Source organism: Molothrus aeneus, chromosome 12 (genome assembly GCF_037042795.1).
Source record: "Molothrus aeneus isolate 106 chromosome 12, BPBGC_Maene_1.0, whole genome shotgun sequence".
NCBI lineage: Eukaryota > Metazoa > Chordata > Aves > Passeriformes > Icteridae > Molothrus > Molothrus aeneus.
Genome location: NC_089657.1, coordinates 14,712,553 through 14,732,073, shown reverse-complemented (window position 1 = coordinate 14,732,073; position 19,521 = coordinate 14,712,553). Strand labels below are relative to the sequence as shown.

Genomic DNA, 19,521 nt, shown 5'->3' with positions numbered 1-19,521 from the left:
TTCTGATACATCACACCCAACTAAATTTATATTCTGTTGAGAGTCTACTGTGCATTTTGAATCCACACTGCATATTAAGAAACCCCTTAAAATACCATTTTAAGTACATTAGAAGCAAATAATATTTTTTGCATACGTGGACTTGAAGCAGATAGCTGAAATAACCTTGCTCAACTGTAAAACAGAATGCCTCTACTTTTGAAATTCTCAGTAACACTAAATACCTCAGCAAAGTTCTGAAAACAACTCCTCTTGACCCAGACTGTTACAAAACAGAAGAAAATCTTAACACAGGTAACTCCCAAACTGTTATTCTTCTTGGTTAATACTGTCTCTATCACATAGTTTCCTCTACCCCCAACCCTGTATCATGCTACCTACTGAAGGAGAAAAAGGTCTGTGTGGAGATCTTTCTTATGAAAATAAATATCTTTTTCCCTTGAAAATCTTATTCTGAGTGATTTGTAATATTCCTCACCCCCTTAGTGTCTATATTCAGATAAATGTAAATGTGTCTTGTCAACTAAGGAAAGTCCTGAAAGGAATCACATCAGAAATAGACAAGGTTAGTAATGTATCACATTTCCAAGTTCCAGAAGGTAAATAAAGTATTTCCAGCTTCACAAAAAATCCTTTCCATAATGGAAAAAAAAGTCACAGACTGTGGCTGCATAAGCAGTCACAGCTTCAGTGCCTGGAGTTACTGGCTCTTGTAAACTCAGAGAAAAGTTCATCTCTCCTCACAAAGCAGCTCATACCTCCCACAAGACCATTCATAACATCTCTCCAAGAAAAGGGCCAACACGTCCTGCCACCTCACTTGATTTCATGCTGTGAACAAGAAATAGCAGGTGCCATCTCCCAGTGACTTTTAGCTACAAGCCCACCCTTCTGCCAGCCAAGCCCTAGCAAAGTAAGAGCCCCCTAGGGGACTTACACTGGGGGTTAACATCTAAAACTGAGTCCTCCCAGCCTGCACAAAACTGTCCCAAGCCCCACAGCATTGCTTTTATGTAATGTAACCCTTAGTATCACCAGGGAGAAGATAGATTAGGATGAATTTGAAACAGCCACAGTCTCCACTGAACAGATATCCACCATCAGCCCCATCCAAACTGGACAGAAGTACCAACTATTCTTTTTAAACAGGAATAAAAAACAGGTTAGAGCAGTTTCCATAAACCTGCTACAGAGGTGTCCCACACACAGCTTTGGACAGGGAAAAAATGTCAGGCAATAAACACTGGCCATTTTTGTAGGGGTTGTACAAAAGAGTCAGTGCCAAGCAGAGAACCAAATAAAGCATCTGTGTGTTCTCCTGTACAGTAAAAACGTGACCAGAGCATACTTTGCTTGGCTCAAAGAAAAACACACCATACAAAAGGTTTTGCAGCTTGCTCTCTACTTCCAACCTTCATTTACAAATGTCACAGTTGGAACAAGTGCCAGCAACAAGAGCAACACTGCTAAAAGACTAATCAGTGCTGGAAAGCAGCCCAACCTTCAGACGCAAGAGCCCGAGGCAGGGCTACTCATCTATTAACTCCATGTTTAAAATGGAGTCCCTGGAAATCCGGCAGCATCAGCACATTCTGAAGGCACAGATGCCATCTAGTGGGACAGGACTGGCAGCTTTACAGGGGAGACACAAAACTAAATCAGATTTAACCAAAAGGAGGTATGTATAAACCCTCAGAAGGGCAGGACTTATAAATGTCCCCAGAACACACCAGTTTGTGGCCACAGGTGCATGAAGTGATTGCAAAAAACCACCATTGCAATTTAAGGTTTCTTCAGCTCTTATTACTATTTTTAGTTAAAGGTTTAATACACAGTTAAGATTTACACAGTAGCTGTTAAAAATAACACTCACCCCAGGAAAATTATCACTTCAATAGCAAGGGTGTCACACTAAAATGCCATTCAGAAAGGGTGGGATACCAGGGAAATATGTCAATCCAAGACAAAAATAAACCTGGCAGCCAAGCCTAAACCACATTAGATTTGAACAATTTTATAGCAGTAAGTGGAAAGCAGGAAGAGACAACTTTTGAGCCAAGTTATACTGTGGCTGGAAACATGCACTGCAGATCTTGCCACCATTGAAAAGCTGATAAAGCAGGTTAAAGGACAACATGACACTGCCCAAGTATTTAAAAACACTACTGATTTTAGCAACAAGACTTCAGGAAGGCATTTCCAAGTTTGGATACGGGCCACAATTTAACAATACTTATTACACAAATTGCACGCTCAATACTGACGAATTGGAAAAGTCACCAAAAAAGTTTGATATCTATTAGATTTTGTTAACTATCAGAGAGCTGGGAGTGACTGTGATCCAGAAGAATGACTGAAGCTGGGAGACTCACAGCAGGAATGCACAAAAGCTTATGTTGAGGGCAGAAAGATAACACCAAGCTCCGTGTCTCTGTTCTGCTTTATGAGCAAGCCAGAAGCAGTTCCTCAGGGAAAGTTAGCAAAATTAAGTTTAATAAGCTATCAACACTGAAAAGAGTGCTGGAGAATGTATTCATTTTAAAATATCACAGCAGCCTAAAAACTGTTGTTAGCAAAGAAAAGCCACATTTTGGCTGAAGAAACTAATGCACAGAATAGGTCAATCAATATCACAGAAGCTGGCAGGGAAGGGAAAGCACCCTTTTCCTATGCAGATCTACCAAACAGCAGCACCAATCAGTAGGACAAGAACATGTAATGGGAAGAGATGCCATTTGGCATCATCAAAGCTAATTATGGAAGCTGAAAAACAGAGTCTGGAAAAGAAACCATAAACATGGATCACAGTATAGAATTGCAACTGATTGATTTTGATTTTCCTTTTTTGCTAACTTTTCCTAATTTTCTCATAAAAGAACCTAACATTCTGAATTGCCAGAATGCAATTCTGACTACTATAGGCTTATTCAGAGGCAAAGGCCACATCCTTTTTATTGCACATCACCTTCTCAGTAACAGTGAATATGAGCCAAATGGCATCACAGGTAAGACCCGTGCCCACATGCAACACGGGACAACTTCAGGATTAGCTCTTGAGCAAAACACAAAGCAAAGCATGACATCTGGTGAAGAAAGACTCCTGCTGGCAGGCCTAACCCAGTGCCTTTTTGGAAAAGCAGCAGCTGATGGAGAAACAATCCTTGGACTTCAGAGCAATTGGCATCAATACATGGAAAGGTTCAGCTTTTGTAAGCTGTTGACTTGCCTTGGTAGTGTTGCAGCAGTCTGTTCATCCTGATATCCCAGAGCTTCACGGTGCTGTCCGTGCCGCCCGCGGCAATGCAGTGACCGCTGGGATGGAAATCCACGTGGTTCACAAACCTGCCAACAGCACCAAACCCAACTGCTGACCTGCAACTCCTGCTGCACATCAAAAATGCCTCTTCACGACCTACATCATGACTCACTGAAGGTTAAGGAAAGGAGCAGATAACCTGAAAATGTATTCTGCTGAATTTCTCTTAAGACCTTGCTTCTAACCCCAGCCGGACTGCAGGCTCCTACCTAAGCACATCTTCAGTAGTTCACGTTACAGGTGTAGGAGCTGTAGACACAAACCTCCTGAAATCTGATGGATCCAACTGTCACAACAATTTTTTCAAGTCTTCATTTAATGTTTGCATAATATATGTCTTCTACTATATTAACATTATTTCCAGAGTGATGTGTACAAGACTGAACAGAGATTTTTCTTCTGTTAATTAAATTTAAGATGGAACTGAGTGAATTTGTGCCTGAAATCATATGTTGCCCCTTGGAAAGTAGCAAGGCTGAGGTCAAATTTCTTTCTGGTCCTGAATCCAATCAATTTTTAGTTTGAATGCTTAAGTACAATAAAAGCATCAGACTCTTCAGGAAAAGATAACTCCTCACCAAACAAATTGGATAAAATTAATTATCTTTTGACTGTTCTTGTAGCAAGTACTGAAAAAATTGAGCTACTTCAATAGGTTGTTTGGACAAGACACATACTTAAGAGCATTGAAAAAAAAGTCTGAATTTGTCTTATTATCATTGTATATTACCTAGAAAGAACATATGATTGCACTAGAAATTCAGTGCAGCAATGAATTAGGGAGACTGCAGTCTCAGTTCTCTGAGTTTTATGTTTCTGGGTAAATTATCTTTTGCTAGATTCCAAATTTAACAACTATTTTTCTGACTGCAAAGTGGGGGTTTTGAATAACCTTGTTATTAAAAAACTTGAAGATTAATCAAAGCATCCAAGTGCTATTCTGTCAGTAGACTTTTGCACTTTGAATTTATGTCAACTCAGAGCAAAATAATAGAAGAAATAAGGAATTTAAGCATCTCCAAAAATAAATAAGCACAAAGAAACTGAGACTTGATGTGCTGGACAGTTGCTGAAATATAACCCTCACAGTTCTAACCTTGAGCAGTCAAAGGGACCAGGGCAATTCTGGACTGGGGCCTCACACTGGCTACTTTTGTAAAAGGTGCTAATGGCTTTTTAAGCAGTTTTATAACTGCCAGGACAGGGACCTCTGAACCTCACAAACCAGGTGTAAATTCCCCACTTCAGACATCACCACCAGGTACTTACCCTCCATGCTCACAGAAGGAGTGGATGCATTCTCTGCTGGTTTTGTCCCACAGCTTGACAGTTTTATCATCACTGGATGACACTATCAATCGTCCGTCAGGAGAGAATCTAAGGCAAGAGTGACAGCAATTAACAAAAGCCCTCAAATGAAAGGAGTACAGGGTCGACTGAATTTGGCCAGGTGTTCTGACACGCTGATAAACACACCCAGCTTTTCAAGAAGTCACAGAGACATCAGTGACACTGAAAATCCCATCACTAAGTTGAGGGAAAAGAAAGCAAGCCCTGAGTACTCAAACTATCCCTAACTCCATGAGCACATAAAATAACCCTCAGGAAAGTCTTGAGTCTGACTTAAGATCCTGTGCCTTACTTGTTTAAATTTAAGCGTACCTCAATTTGTTTCTCTGCCCCGATTCAAAACAATTCCTGCCTTTACCACTAGAGTTCAGAGCAACACAGCCACTCACAAGAAAACAGCTGCAGCAGAGCCTTCACCATTCCAGTGCCTTAGGAGAATATATCAAGTTCCCATCTCAAAATACCATATACATGACAGATCCAGACCTCTCTTCACAAAAATACACATTACAGAATCAGGACTTGAGTCTCTTAACTACAGATCATCAGACATACTGGAAAAACATCCTTTCTGCTCTTCTGTGGGCATCTATAGTGCTACCAGCCACTGCCACCACCACGTTCCAGAACTGTAATGAACTTTTCACCTACAGAGGAACCATGGCTTTAGCCTAGATACACATATGCATAAATAACTCCTTGAAACCAAATCTGAAACAGTTATCAGGAAATAATGTTCTTATGGCAGCATTTAAAACATTTTAGAGGTAGCACTGTTGATCATTTTAACAAGAGGCATGACAAGTCTAAGGAAACCAAGCTGAAATAACAGCAGAAACCTCTCCTTTTTTTTTTCTATTAGCAATTTCAAGACACAGAACTCTCCTTACCAGGTAAAAACAAAACACATCACAAAGTAGGAAAGCCTCTAATTGGCAGAGATTACTGGAGAAACACAAAGTGGGTACAGACTATTACTCAAAGGATGTCTCTGCAGGTCAGCATTGTATTTCAGTCACTAGACACACCTGAATCACCCTGAACAGAAATGTGTTGCACCAGACCGTGACACTGAGCCTCTGCTTTGAGGGATAAATCTCCATCTGTCTGTCAGAGGGCTGTACTCACCTGGCACAGCGAACCCAGTTGATGTGCTGACTCAGTGAGAACAGAAACTTCTGCCTGTGAACCGTCCACACTTTGATGGTTTTGTCATCAGAAGCTGTAACTAAGGACTGGCCATCGCTGGAGAAATGAACACTTCTCACGGTTCCTGTGTGAGCCTTGAACACAGTTGATTCTCCTTTGCTACACAGAAGGGAAGAACTCTTTAAAACTGCACAACAGGGCAGCAAATGCATTTGTTTTCTGTACCTGAAAGCACAGAGCTGCTGTATGCTGAGCCATGCTAGTAACCATCACTTCTATGGGAACTGCATGTGACCACATTAGGATAAAAACGTTGATCAACCCCAAACTTGCTCATGCTTCATAAGCAGTACAGAATACACAGCTAAAACCAGTTGTTCCAGTTCCATACTGGAGGCCAATCCAACAGGAAACAACCCATGTTTCCTATAAAGGGGAAAAATGCTACAGCCAATTTGTGCAACCATTTAGACACTTACAAAAAGATCAATGTTAAAGAAAACACTTTGGTTCTGTACTCTTGCCAGGTCCTTTGCTGCAAGGCAGGCAAAGAGGGAGGTGTTTTCACAGCTCATTCAAACAAGAGCCAAGCAGGCAACGACCTCACAACTGCTCCTGTAATGGGCCATGCCCAGCTGGCCATCCCAGTGCCACATCACACAAGCATTCGTGAGCACACCTGATGCAGTACAGCTGTGAGCAATCTGCCATTAACTCAGCCAGGCAAGACAATTCAAATGTGTTCGTTTTTCTTTACACATCATTTCCAAATAAATGCAAGATGCATTTTTCTGGCAAATAAGCACAAGACATATTTAGAGACCCAAAGCACAGCACATTTAGAGATCCAACAGGTTTATGGAACTCTCAGTCCAAAATCTGTCTCCAGCATGTACTGTACCACCAGGAGCTCCATATCCATAGACTGAAGAGAAGACCAAGACACAGTGGTTCTTCTTTCCCTCAAACAGATCCCTGTCCCATAGCCAGAGAACTGCTACAAAGCACTAAGGAGAAATTCCAAGCCATAGTTAAACACAAAGAGAGGCAGAAGGGAACAGGTACTCACACACTAGGGATCCACAAACGGACTGTTTTGTCTCTAGAGCCTGAAGCCACAAGGTGACCAGAAGGTGAGAACTGGACACACAAAACTGCATCTTTGTGGCCCAAGAAGCGATAGGCTCTCATCTGAGGCTTCATACTCCAAATCATCAGGGACGAATCCATTGAGCCACTTGCTGAAATAAAAAAGGAAAAACAAAACCACACAAAAGCAAACTTGCATTTGCTCTCCTCCAATTACACTAAAACTACATTTCACACTCAACTCTCCATCGTAGCTTGCAGCAGTCTCAATACATTGCCCTTGAAGCTTCACCAGTCTAATGCAAGCTGTGTATTTCATTATTGTCATGCATATAATTTCATTAGTAATTCAAAGAAAACAAGGCCAGCCATGCATTACTTTGGACTGACAATTTAATTCCAAGAGTCCAAACATGCAACAGCCACAGGTTGCAAATCGTCCACACACTCAGGAAATTAAGGTTATCTCTTCACTTTCTTATGGGCAGAGGCATCAGCTGCAGCAGGTTAAATGTCACTTCAGATTAAGCAGAGAAGACCACCGAGTTGGTGACTTAAAAGCACCCTGGCTACACCTCCCCCTTGTGGCAAAACATTGACCAAAGTCAGCTCAGCGGTTCTTCGCAACATACTAAAAACACAAGCTTGGCAAGGTGAGTGGAGCAGCACTCAATTTGCTGTTAGCAGGAAGCAACAGCAGGACCTTTTGCTGGTGCAGAGCTCAGTTACCTCCACTGCTCCCCCCAACTAACTAAAGCAGAACAGCTTTTTCTTTATCCTCTGGCCATCAAAGCACAGACAATTTACCCAATTGTTTCTTAGCACGACTGAAGTCCACACTAGTGACAGCATCTCTGTGGCCTTTGAAGTGCCTCTCCAGGGATGGATCTTCCTAGAAGACAAGAATGTTCAGACACTACAGATTTAAGAACAATCTTTGTACAATAAAATCATTTCATTTCTAGAAGAAGTGAACCAAGCCACATATTCACCCCACAAAAAACAGGCAGAGGCAAGAACCATAGTGCAGGCAACTGCACAACACAAAACACAAATTTCACATATACCATAAATTTTAAAAGAAGCAAATTATCCAAGCTGTTATTAGCTTGGATCTTGAGTGACTGCACAAATCCCTCATGCACTTTTACAACATGCTGCTGGCACAGAGACTCTAAAGCTGACTGCAGAACAGATAAGCTACGTCCATGATCACCCGAGCAGGCAGCCAAGCTCAGCTCTGCTTTGACAGCTGCTCATCTCAGCTCAGGTGTAGCCAAGAGGCCACTATTTGCACAGAAGAGGCAAACGCACAAGATTTAACACACCTGTTGGAACAGGCAGGACAAATGAGAATTGCAGCAAAACAGACTGACACCTAACCCTTCCCACAGCACCTTGCTGCAAAGGCCAACAAAAGTCGGAGGTCAGGCAAAAAACCAAAGACCTGAGAGAACTATTACAAGAGGTTTTAACACTTGAAAATGGTTCAGGACAGGCTGGTCAGCCTTCAATCCTTGCTCTCACACACACTGCCCCTGCCTCCCTGGCAATCCCCACACTCAGGATTTGACCAGAGCCCAGCCCAGCACCCAGCCCCAGAGCAGGGCAGCGCTCCCCGCTCAGCCCCGGCCCCCCGGAGATCCGGAACCCCTCCAACAGCCCGGAGGTGCCGCTCTGCACACACACAGACCAACCCCGGCTGCAAAGCACCCCACACCCAGGGCTACCCCAGCATTAAGCTCCACCCAGCATTAAACTCCTCGAGCCCCTCTGTCCCCAGCCCCACCTGCACGATGCCACCCCACAGCAGCGCTGAACCCCCCTAAACCAGCACTGCCTCCCACCGCCACCGCGGCCTCAGAGCCCCCCAGAGCACCAGACACGCCCGGGCCGGCACCAGCCCTGCCTTCCCCTTTCACTCTTCCGGGCAGTCACAACCCTCCCAGCTGGGACACAACGGCCCAAGGGCTGCCGCTGCCGCCCCCCCGCTCGGCGGGATGCCCCGGTCCCGCCTCAGCAGCCCCACACGGGCTGTGCTGTTCCGTTCCGTTCCCGCCCGGCCGGCGCTCACCTCGCACAGGGCGGCCATGACGCCCCGCGGCCGCCGTTCGGTTCCCGCGCCGCTCGCGCCCCGTAGCAACGGCCCCGCCCAGCGAGGGGCGGGCCTGGCCTGAGGGCGCCGTGGCGGGCCCGGGGCGGGAGCCCCTCAGGGCCGGGGAGTGGCCCGTGTGTGGGAGCGGGATCCTCTGAGCACGGCTGGGCCCGTCAGGGGACTCAGGTCGTTGGGGGGCGTTGGGAAAGCCCCCTCCGCCGCTGTTACAGCCGTTATCTTGGCAGCCTATTCAGTGCCGACTACCCTTCTCCTTTGTGTCACTGCTGCCCTGGGGCCGAATGGCTCCCGAGCCTGGTGAGGCGGTCTCCGGATCGCAGCCAGGGGAGCACCGCAAAGCCGTGCTCTCTAGGGCTGCTCACTTCCAAGAAGTGGTTCAGCTGCTGGGAGATCAGTTGCTTCTGCTTGGCCTGTGAGTGTTCCAAATAGGAGCTCACCCCGGGGTTGTGGAAAGAGCACAGGACAACCGAGAAGGGTTTATTCTTCCAGTGGTTTAATACCAACTCAAATTTCTTCCAACTCTATTCATCTCTATCTAGGAACAGCGCTATTAATTAGACACTACAGACTGGACACTGACTGCTCTCTAGCAGACGCCTGTGTGGAGCCCAGATCTGCCTCTCCATGAAGCTTGGGCTGACCATCTGAGCTTCTAAAGGGGCTTTTCCTCTATCTCTTCTGCATATAGGCCCCTTCCTTTAAGGACACCTCTCCTCTTGCATGTTTCTGACAGCCAGGGGTGCGCTCTGTTGAAGCTGGGGTTATAGTAGTAGAGGATCTAAAATAGGCAAAGGAGAGGAGTTAGTTGCCACCATATCCCTGGTTACTCCAAACTGCAGCAGAGGGTCATGTACCCTGAGGGCTGTGTAGAACCTAAAGCTCAGGCTAAAGCTTGAGATGGTTGTGTTCAGGCATCACCACCTCTGGGGTTTTGCCTCCTGAGAGCAGAGAAGTGTAGGATTTTCAAGAGCAGAACAACTTTTTGAAAATACCACTATTTCTCAGCAGCTTCAGTGCAGATGTGAGCAGGCAGGTAATCTTGTTGGTCTTTTGATGCATCTGCTTGGCATTGGGCAAGTGCCACAGGAAGGTTTCAGATTTAATACAGCAAGACACAGAGCAAAGACATTCAGAGAAATCACATTATGCTGAGCCTGTCTGTGCCTTTAATGGGTTCAAACTCAGTAGATCTCACCAAAATATATCTTATTCACATTTCTACCAGTCAGAAAGCCTCACTCAAACATGCCTGAGAAGGAAATAAAAACCAGAGAAGGAAATGAAACCACTCACTCCCATCCCCATCCTCTCCATCACAGAATCACACACTGTCTTGGGTTGGAAGGGATCTTAAAAATCATCAGGTCCCAACCCTGCTGCCTTTGGCAGGGATGCCACTCACTATCCCAGGTTCTCAGATGCCCATGCAGCCTGGCGTTGAATACTTCAAGGGATGTGGCATCCACAAGCTCTCTGGGCACCCTGTGCCAGGGCCTCACCACACTCACAGGGAAGGATTTCTTCCTAAGGGCCAATCTAAACCTGGCCTCTTTCACTACACAACCGCTGTTCCTTGTCCTGTCACTCTCTGCCTGCACTAAAAGTCCCTTTCCCTCATTTTTATAAGCCCCCTTATGAAAAGTGGCTTCTTTTCAACCTGCAAATGGCCCTCTATGAGGAGGCCTTATTTGCTGTGAAGGTCCCTCTCCTCCCCCAGATTATCACAAGCATTAGTAGCTGTGCAGAGCAGCTGCTGTACCTGGCTGTGAGCAGAAGCTGCTGCTTCCTCTGATAGGAATTCAGGCAGGGAGGCAGATCTTTGGAAATTCTGCTGCATTTTGGTGAATCCATATGCATTCAGCTGTCGCATGAAACTTTTAATTTTCTGTGTGTGGAAGACCTGCTGTCCTTCCCTGCCCAGCACCTCCACTTCAAAGAGATCTTTGTTGATGGCCACACATTTTCCACCTTCAGTCCACCAAATTGACTGAAACTTGCTACTTTCCAGCATTTTCCAAAGCTTCTGTGGAAAGCGCAGGGACGAGAACTCTCGCTCCATGGCCCTGGACAGCTTGGCTGTGCCCCACCAGCTGGCAGGCAAAGAACGACTGGCACCAACAGACAGCAGGTTCCAATGGAATGTTCTGGTGTATCACTGTGCTGCCTCTGCTCTGGGGACACTGCAGGTGACATCTCAGTGATGGCTGGCACTGCTGCCCTGGCAGGGGGAGCAGCCCGAGCAGAAACTGCTGAAGGGAACTGTAAAGGCTGATCTCTCCTGTTGCTTCTCTGTCCCAGAGCCACCAGTGGTGGGAGTCCAGAGGCCAGCAGTGCCCACAGAGCTGTCCTGAGGGGCTGTGGGCAAGGAGAGGCCTGGGCTGTGTCTGGCTGCACCAGGAGTGGGTCCTCACCAGGGAGGAGCTGGGATGGCTGCAGCCTCGTGTTGTCATCTTACTCCATACTGTTATTGCCTTATCACAAAAGTTCCATACCTTCTTGGTGTTTCTCATGGGCAGCTCCTCAGAGCACTGACTCTTTCTTCTTCACAAAGCAGCCACCCCACTCTTTTATAGACTCTTCTCATTGCTTACAGGTGTGGCCTGTTAAAGTCAGGCCTGCTCCTAATCCTTGATAATTGGCCCAGCTGCAACTCCTTAGGGGTAAGATTACTTTCTACACTATCTTTATTTTCTTATTTCCTATCCCACTACAGCCTTGGGCATCCCTGGGCCCTGTTTGGAGAGCTTTCTGGCTGGGCCCCTCTCACACCTGCAGAAATGAGGCTCCCTGGATCCCTGCAATGCAGAAACAGCAGTGATAGCATGGAGAATAATTTTCTTGATATCTCCTGCCCCAAAGCAGCAGGGATTCATTGATGTCAACCCATTGTCTTAGCAAATTTCTTGAATAGGATTGCACTTTTTTACCTAGTGGGCTTAAAACTAGTTGGGAGAGATGGAGCAGGGGACACACTTGCTTAATTTCTGGCATGAGACCCCAAAGCAGTAGTTTCCATTCCATCCATGAATGGCCCAGCAATCAGGCTGGGGAAACAAAGCCCAAGCCCTCACTCAAGCCATCTGGTCAAGAGATGTTCTGGTTTACTTTACCTGAATCACTGCTGCTTTGTTCATAAATGCAGAGCCATGAACACAATTCCATCAATGGGTCTTCTCAGGGAAGCCATCCCTCCTTCTCCCTGATGCACTGCCTTCCTGCAGCAGACAGTCTGCTGGTTCAGGGGTGTTTGTGTGCCTGAAAAGCTCTGCATTCCTCCCTGCCCTTTGAGGTACTGCATCTGAAGAGATACATTCCTCCCCCAGACATGGCCCTTCTGCCCACATAGCCATGGATTTTGGATCTGCAAGTTTGAAGTGGTTTCTAGCGTGGCCTGACCTGTTCCTCATTAAATTCTTTGGCATTTCAGCATTAGCTTTTCTTTCTCTGTACTGAAATAAAAAAAGAAGATATACATGATGCTAAATATGCCTGAGGTCTGGAAGAATCCATTTTAGAGAAATAAAATCTATATCTACAGCCACCACATGTAGATATACATGATGCTAAATATGCTTGAGGTCTGGAAGAATCCATTTTAAAGAAATAAAAAAACAGAAACGTTGTAATTGGACTCCCACTTATAAAAGCAGGAAATGGGAACATCTGCTTTAATTGAAGGATTACACCACTCAAAAAAACACCCCAAGCTGCCTTCTAGATAATACACAAGCAGCATCCATGGTGGCCACGGATGGTTACTTTGCTTACCTCAGCCCTAGGGTGCCACTGTGTAACACCAACAGCCAGAGGGGACAGCAGATCAGTGGCATGACACTCCCACCTGTGGGAATTCAGAGCAAATGTCAAAAGAGAAAGAATTTAAGAAAATTAATTAATAATTAAAGAAAATCCTAGAGGGAAAAAGGGGCCCTTGGGAGCAACAAGCACACATTGGGCCCAGCAGTGAAGTTGATACTCTTGAATAGCCCAGTTCAGCCATTCAAACATCCCTGTGGCATTATCTGCCCGGAGTTTGGGCAGGATAGGGCTTTCCCAGTCCCTCAGACACGGTGTCCCGGAGCCAGCCAGGGCCGGGGCGCTCAGGCCGTGCGCTGTCACCCCGCTGTCCCCGCAGGGACTCCTGCCGTTCCTCAGGTGGCCACCGGAGGGCAGGCGGGGGCCGCAGCAGCCTCGCCTGGATAGAGAGGGAAAAGCCAGCAGGAAAAAGGGATGAAATGCAGCACGGCTTCATTAGAGATAAATCAGGCCCATCTAGGCAGCTTCTTTGGGAAGAATACCGTAACTCTGCGTGATAAAAGCTCTGAGCGTGCCTCTTTTAAATGCCACTTCCCAGCTTGGCACCTTTAGGCATTATCTAGTAATTCTCAGCAAGTCCTTCCCTGGGCTTATTTTTGTCGCAGTGAATCAGAAAGAGACCAGAAGCCCCAGGATCTGCCCCCTCTGTCACATCGACAGAGCCTTGCACTGGCAGCCCTGCCAAAGCTGTGATTTCTGCATGCTGCAAAAGCTATTGCAGAGCATCAGACATACTCAGAATTCAGGTGAGTTTTTCTTGCATGAAATGACAGTTAACCTTTGACTTCAAGCCCAATTCATAAAAGCCTGGATTTCTCTCTAGAGTGTGTGGGTCTAAGTTTAGCAACTAAACTTAATGTTTACCAATTCTATATGGCAAACCCCAGTTCTCACGTGTCCTGTTAATACTTAAACTGCTGAGCATACCAGTACCTAGTTGTACCTTTGCAGTGCTAAGTATATTCCAAAGGACAGCATGCAAAGCTTCAGAAAGCCACTATGAGAGTTTTTCTGAAAAAGCTGAGGTTCTCAATGAGACCAGTGAAGGGAAGAAGTATTTTGCTATCTACAAAGGAAGCTCCAAGAGACATGGAGCTGGTGAATGCAATGCAAAGACTAAAATGGAACCAGCACCTACACCTCCAGTTGCTAGCAGCACTCTCACAACAAGGTCATCCTGTCCCCATGATCCCAGCATGGCTCCTTCACTGCTGTTTTGTGTCCCATCCCAATACATCCTGGAGATGGAGGCAGTGGCATTGGGCAACGAGCTCTGCAATGCTCTGGCATAGGTTGAAATGGCCATCTGGGGTGTTACAGCCACCTTTGTATTGGCACTTTGCATCCAGAGAGCACAGCAGGGATGCGGGCAGCCCAAGCACACAGCTACAAGGAGCCAAAGAATGTAGATGAAGATTCATGGCACAGAGAGTTGTTGTCCAGCCTCCTTTACTGCTGCTGTGGAAGGGGGCAGCTACAGACAGGTTAGACACTGCAGAAGGGAGCAGACCCACCAAGCAGCTCAGCTGATGACAGCAACATGTCCCATTGCTTCCATGGGGAGAGGCTGTTTTACATCAGCTGAAGATGTAGCTTGCTGCCACATCAGTTATTTTTTCTCTTACTAATGACTTTGTCCTCCCCTGTGTACCAAACCTGTTTATTTATAGCCCATATTTCTTTTTCCCACCTGCCTTTGCGCTTATTACCCTTCCTTACAGAGTTAAGAGAAAGACAGGAGGAAGAAAAATACCAACCTTTTACTCAAGTAAGTCCTGACCTAAATGCAAATCTGTTCAAGCAAATTCAGAGAGCTTTGATGCTCCATAAAGAAGAGAAAGGAAAGGGGAGCAGCCTCTACTGCTATCAGAGCAGATCTTTACTGCTGCATAACAACCAGGCAATGAAGCAAAAGCCAAGGGAGTTTAAAGAGGAAGCTCAGACAAAGGTCACCTGGCTGCCCAGGTGCTTGTTATCAGTGCCTTGGAAAGAGGGAGGAAAGTGACAGGAGCTGATTACAGCAAGAGCAGGAAACAGCTGACAGGGCTGGGGGCGCTCTCCCCTCAGCACTCAGCAGGTCTGCAAAGTCCAGACTCTGCAGTTGCTCCGGACACTTAAGAGAAAATACTTCTGCTTCAGATTTGAAGCGTCTGCTAGGCAGAGAGTCAGAATTAATTGCAATACCCTGTTTTATTTGCTGCCTGGTCTTTGCAGTGGATTTGTACTACTCACTGCTCATCCAAATGGCTGAGGGGAAGGTGGCAAGGGGATCCATGCAGAAGCACCAGAGGAATACACTGCTACTCCCTCTGTGGAGCTACACAGTTCTTAAGCCATCTGAGAGAGAGCAAGTAAAGGGAGCTCGTACATGCCTGCAGTTTCCAGAACTAGCCTAAAGAGGAGAAGAATCCAGGAGTGAGAAAACCTCAAGCTGGATCCAGCCAGAATACCATCAGCAGCCTCTTGACATCTACAAAGTTGTCTCTGACCACTTACATTAGTTCTAGTGTCTTAAGCCACTATAAAATCTTAAAATCTGTTACAGGAATGTAGATCAAACCTGGCTTTAAAATGTCTCCAGCACAAGTGGCTCAGCTGTGCTGATCCTGCTGACCAAGGGCAGGTGGCTGCTTTCAGTCCCTGAACTTTCTCTGCTGGTGTCTGCAGGGGTGAGCAGAGTTCAGGCTTCGCTGAACTCACAATTGCATCAACCCAGAGCCCAAAGTGCACAAAAACTGGTGCTAGGAAAATGCTAGCTGAGTTCACAGGAGTGAAGCTGAAACCTTTGGGACATGGAATTCCTCACTCATGGGGCACATGTCCAGCACCCGCACCCAGCAGGGTTCATTGCCACACAGACCCTGGGGCTGGCCTGGCCAGGGCAGGTAACACTGTATGGTCCAGCACTACCCACCTAAAAGCAGGTTGGTATTGCCAGTGCCATGGAAGCATGTTCCAGAAATCACCCATCCCCATGGGGCTGCTTTCCAAACAACACTGATCACTGGGCTGGATCACATTTGGCCCTGACTTTTAAGCCTCTAATCTTATCGAACAGTTCTTTGTCCCAGAATTTCACAAATCTGGATCTCCACTCTGCAGATTAGAAGAGGGTATCAGTCAGACCTTGCTGAAGAGTTTCAGGTGTCCGTGGAATGTATCACGTGGGAAAAACTAAAAGGATGAAGACTCAGCCATGCTGAGAGCAGAGTAGGCAGGGCAACATCAACCTTCCTAGAGAAGCTCCTGCTGACAGGAGAGTTTGGTCAGCACAGGCAAGCACAGAATTGCCCAGTGCTTCTTCTAAAGCTCTACACTCTCAGGAGCCTTGCACCTCCTGAATACCCAGAGCTGCCTTCTCTCCTTCCCACACACCATTCCTGCACATTGCAGAGGGGAATGGCAGGTAAGTGTGACCAGAGCAGACCACAGAACAACCCCAAATATCTGTTACATTTGCTGCCTTTACATGCTGAAGGGTGCACCTGTTTGCAGAATGTCAGAGCAGCCCTTGTTCCAACGAGCATAAACTCAATGGCACCCACCTGAGCATCTCCCCCCTCTGAAAGACCATAATTACTAAAGCTGGACATTCCTGCTGTGAACTGAGCTGTGTGAGGGGATAGTGGTTCTTTCTATTTCCAAGCCAGTTGAAGCAGGCAGAACTAGATAGTGGTGGGCTCCCTGCCTACCACCCAAACCAATTGCTTCCTTGCAAAGATCATTTACCCTTCCAACATCTTATCCTCAGAGAGAGAAAGAAGCTCCTGGCTTCCTTTCTGTCCAGTGCCAACAGGAGCTCAGCCTTTGCTGCACCTCTTTGTGCTAGCATGACATGGCCACATTTGTGCTGGGACATCTGTCTTGCTGAGGCCACTAAAGGATAAGTGGGACATTAAAGACACAGAACGATGTAAGAGAGTTTTCCACTGTTCAGTTAGGACAGGACAACCAGAAAGGTTTACTGTTCAAACAGTTTATTATCAACTCTTTTAGGTTGTGGCTATCAGACTTTATATCCATACAGCGCTCCAGGAGGCTCTAGAAGCATGGGAGCAGCTGCCAGTGGAGATGGATGGGCTTCAGCTGACACCTGCATGTCCCTCCACACTGACCATCTGGGCTTTTGGAGGGGCCTTTCATCCAACCCTGCTGCACACAGGGTTCTCTGTTTGAGGGCAGCTCTCCTTTTGCACGTTCCCAGCAGCCAGGGATGTGCTCTGTTGAAGCTGGGGTTATAGTAGTAGAGGATCTAAAACAAGGAGAAGAGTTAGTTGCTACTATTCCAAGACTGGAAAAACCCAAGCTGCAAGAACTAGGACTCTGAATTGCAAAAGAGGAGCATGGCTAAGGAAAAGGACTTTGAACTTAAATATGGAACTTAAAGCTCAGGCTAAAGCATTATGTGACCATTGTGTTCAGCCATCACAAATGAGGTTTTTTCCTTCTGGGGACCAAAGCAGAACAGCTGCTTTCAAAAGCTAAATATCACTATTTCTCAGCAGCTTCAGTGCAGATGTGAGCAGGCAGGTAACCCCATGATCTTTGGATGCATCTGCTTGGCATTGGGCAGGTGCCACAGGGAGGTTTCAGATTTGGTACAGCCAGCCATGGAGCAAAGACATTCAGAGAAATCAGATTACACTGAGTCTGTGTGTCCCTTAAACAGGTTAAAACTCAGTCGCTCACACTGAAATGTATCTTATCTGCATTTCTACTAGTCAGAAAGCCTCTCTCAAATCTGCCTGAGCACAGGCTGAGAAAGGAATGAAAACCAGACCACTCACTCCCATCCCCACCTCTTCTATGGCAAGGCCTTATTTGCTGTGAAGGTCCCTCTCCTCCCCCAGATTATCACAAGCATTAGTAGCTGTGCAGAGCAGCTGCTGTACCTGGCTGTGAGCAGAAGCTGCTGCTTCCTCTGATAGGAATTCAGGCAGGGAGGCAGATCTTTGGAAATCCCGCTGCACTTTGGTGAATCCATAGAGGTTCAGCTGGCGAATAACACTCCTGATGTGCTGCGTGTTAAAAACCCGCTGGCAAACTCCCCTGCCCAGCACCTCCACTTCAAAGAGATCTTTGTTGATGGCCACACATTTTCCACCCTCACTCCACCAAATGGACCGAAACTGGTCACTTTCCAGCATTTTCCAAAGCTTCTCTGGAAAGCAGAGGGGCAAGAATTGATTGTCTTTGCCTGTGCTCTCACTGGAAACAGCAGGAGCTCGTTTGGTCTTGTGTCTGTCACTGCCATTCCAGATGTCCTGCTCATCCTCCATTGCTTGTATGGCAGTGTCACAGGGCACAATTTCCCCCTGTTCTGGAAGGCCAGGAGCAGCCATGTCAGCCCACTGCCCCAGTGCATCTGAAGCAGAAAGGACTGGTGTTTCTGGGGGAATCAGCTCGCTTTTCTATTCTCACAGGTGGACTGAAGGTTCCCTCATTGGCCATCGCCCTGCACAGCCATACCTCGTTCTCCCAGTCAGTGGGCAAAAGCCAACTGGCCATGGCTAACTGTGGGTTCCAGTGGAATGTTCTGGCATAGCCCTGTGGTGCCTGTGCTGTGGGGACATTGCAGGTGACATCTCAGTGATGGTTGCCACTGATCTCACCACTGATCTCAGTGGTGCCCTGGCAGGGGGAGCAGCCCAAGCAGAAACTGCTGAAGGGAACTTGTTGCTTCTCTGTCTGGTGGGAGCCCAGAGCCCAGCAGTGCCCACAGAGTTGTTATGAAGGGCAAGGACAGGCCTGGGCCCTGTCTGGCTGCACCAGGAGTGTGTTCCCCGGGAGGAGCTGGGATGGCTGCAGCCTTGGGCATCCCAGGGCCCTGTTTGGGGACTTTCTGGCTGGGCCCCTCTGACACCTGCAGAAATGTCCTTGTGGATATCAGGGAGAGAGGCCAGCCCAAGGGACTGCACCAGGCTGCACAGGGGGAATGTGGGAAAGCCCAGCCCTGATGGCAAAGGTGGAGGCCAGCCAGGGCCTGGCTGCTGGGTGGTGGTGACAGAGATGAGACATTCCAGGCATTCTCCAGCACAGCTGGGAAGTGGGGGAGCAGCTGTTTGTCAAGGTGTACAGGGTCTGCATATGCAGGGACATGTGTTAGGGATTAGCTATGTTACCTTGGCAAGCACAGGCTTTCTGTGAGCAGGCACGTGTGTGTCCTGTACAGGAGCTGCTGTGAGCTTCTCCTTCTCCATGCCAGCAGTGGTTTCCTGGACAGGCCAAAGATCTTGGCTGCTTCCTGAGGGGCAGCTTTCCTCCAGCTCCTCATCCAGGCACAATGCAGCTGGGGTTCTTTTTTTTGTGGCTCACTCTTGGCTTGTAGCCTTCCAGCACCTTGGGATGGTCCATCTTAAAGCTGGGCTATAACAGAATCATAGAAGCTAGAAAGTGCAGAGAAGAAGAGAGTTGTAACCAGTTCAAGCCTGAAAATCAAAAATACATAAGAACTAAGACTTTAGTCTTGGCCAAAATCCAAACCTGGGTATTGAAGAAGACAGGGGAGTTTGAAACCTCAAGCTTGGGCTGTCTCAGATGTTACAATATGGTTCTATTAAGTGATAACCAGCCCTGGGTTTTTACCTGAGCAAGTCCACAGAGCTGTCCTGAAGGGGCAAGGAGAGGCCTGGGCCATGTTCAGCTGCACCCAGGAGTTGTTCCCCAAAGGGCAGCAGGGACAGCTGCA

General features: G+C 47.1%; 1 protein-coding gene across 4 annotated transcripts in view; it reads right to left on the bottom strand.

Moving 5' to 3' along the window:
- The window catches only part of POC1A (POC1 centriolar protein A), a 53,403-nt gene extending 35,291 nt beyond the window's left edge, over positions 1-18,112 (bottom strand). For 2 of the 4 annotated variants that reach the window (XM_066558311.1, XM_066558313.1), the window contains exons 1-6: positions 8,979-9,038; positions 7,712-7,796; positions 6,885-7,056; positions 5,795-5,974; positions 4,586-4,693; positions 3,227-3,342 (exon numbers count right to left, since the gene is read on the bottom strand). In XM_066558311.1, the coding sequence (XP_066414408.1) occupies positions 3,227-3,342; positions 4,586-4,693; positions 5,795-5,974; positions 6,885-7,056; positions 7,712-7,796; positions 8,979-8,996 (679 nt within the window). In that variant the 5' untranslated portion in view covers positions 8,997-9,038. Of the gene's footprint in view, positions 1-3,226; positions 3,343-4,585; positions 4,694-5,794; positions 5,975-6,884; positions 7,057-7,711; positions 7,797-8,232; positions 8,306-8,978; positions 9,039-17,725 lie in introns of those variants that run through there. The other 2 variants (XM_066558314.1, XM_066558315.1) reach the window with 2 other exon arrangements.
- Positions 18,113-19,521: the final 1,409 nt, after the last annotated feature.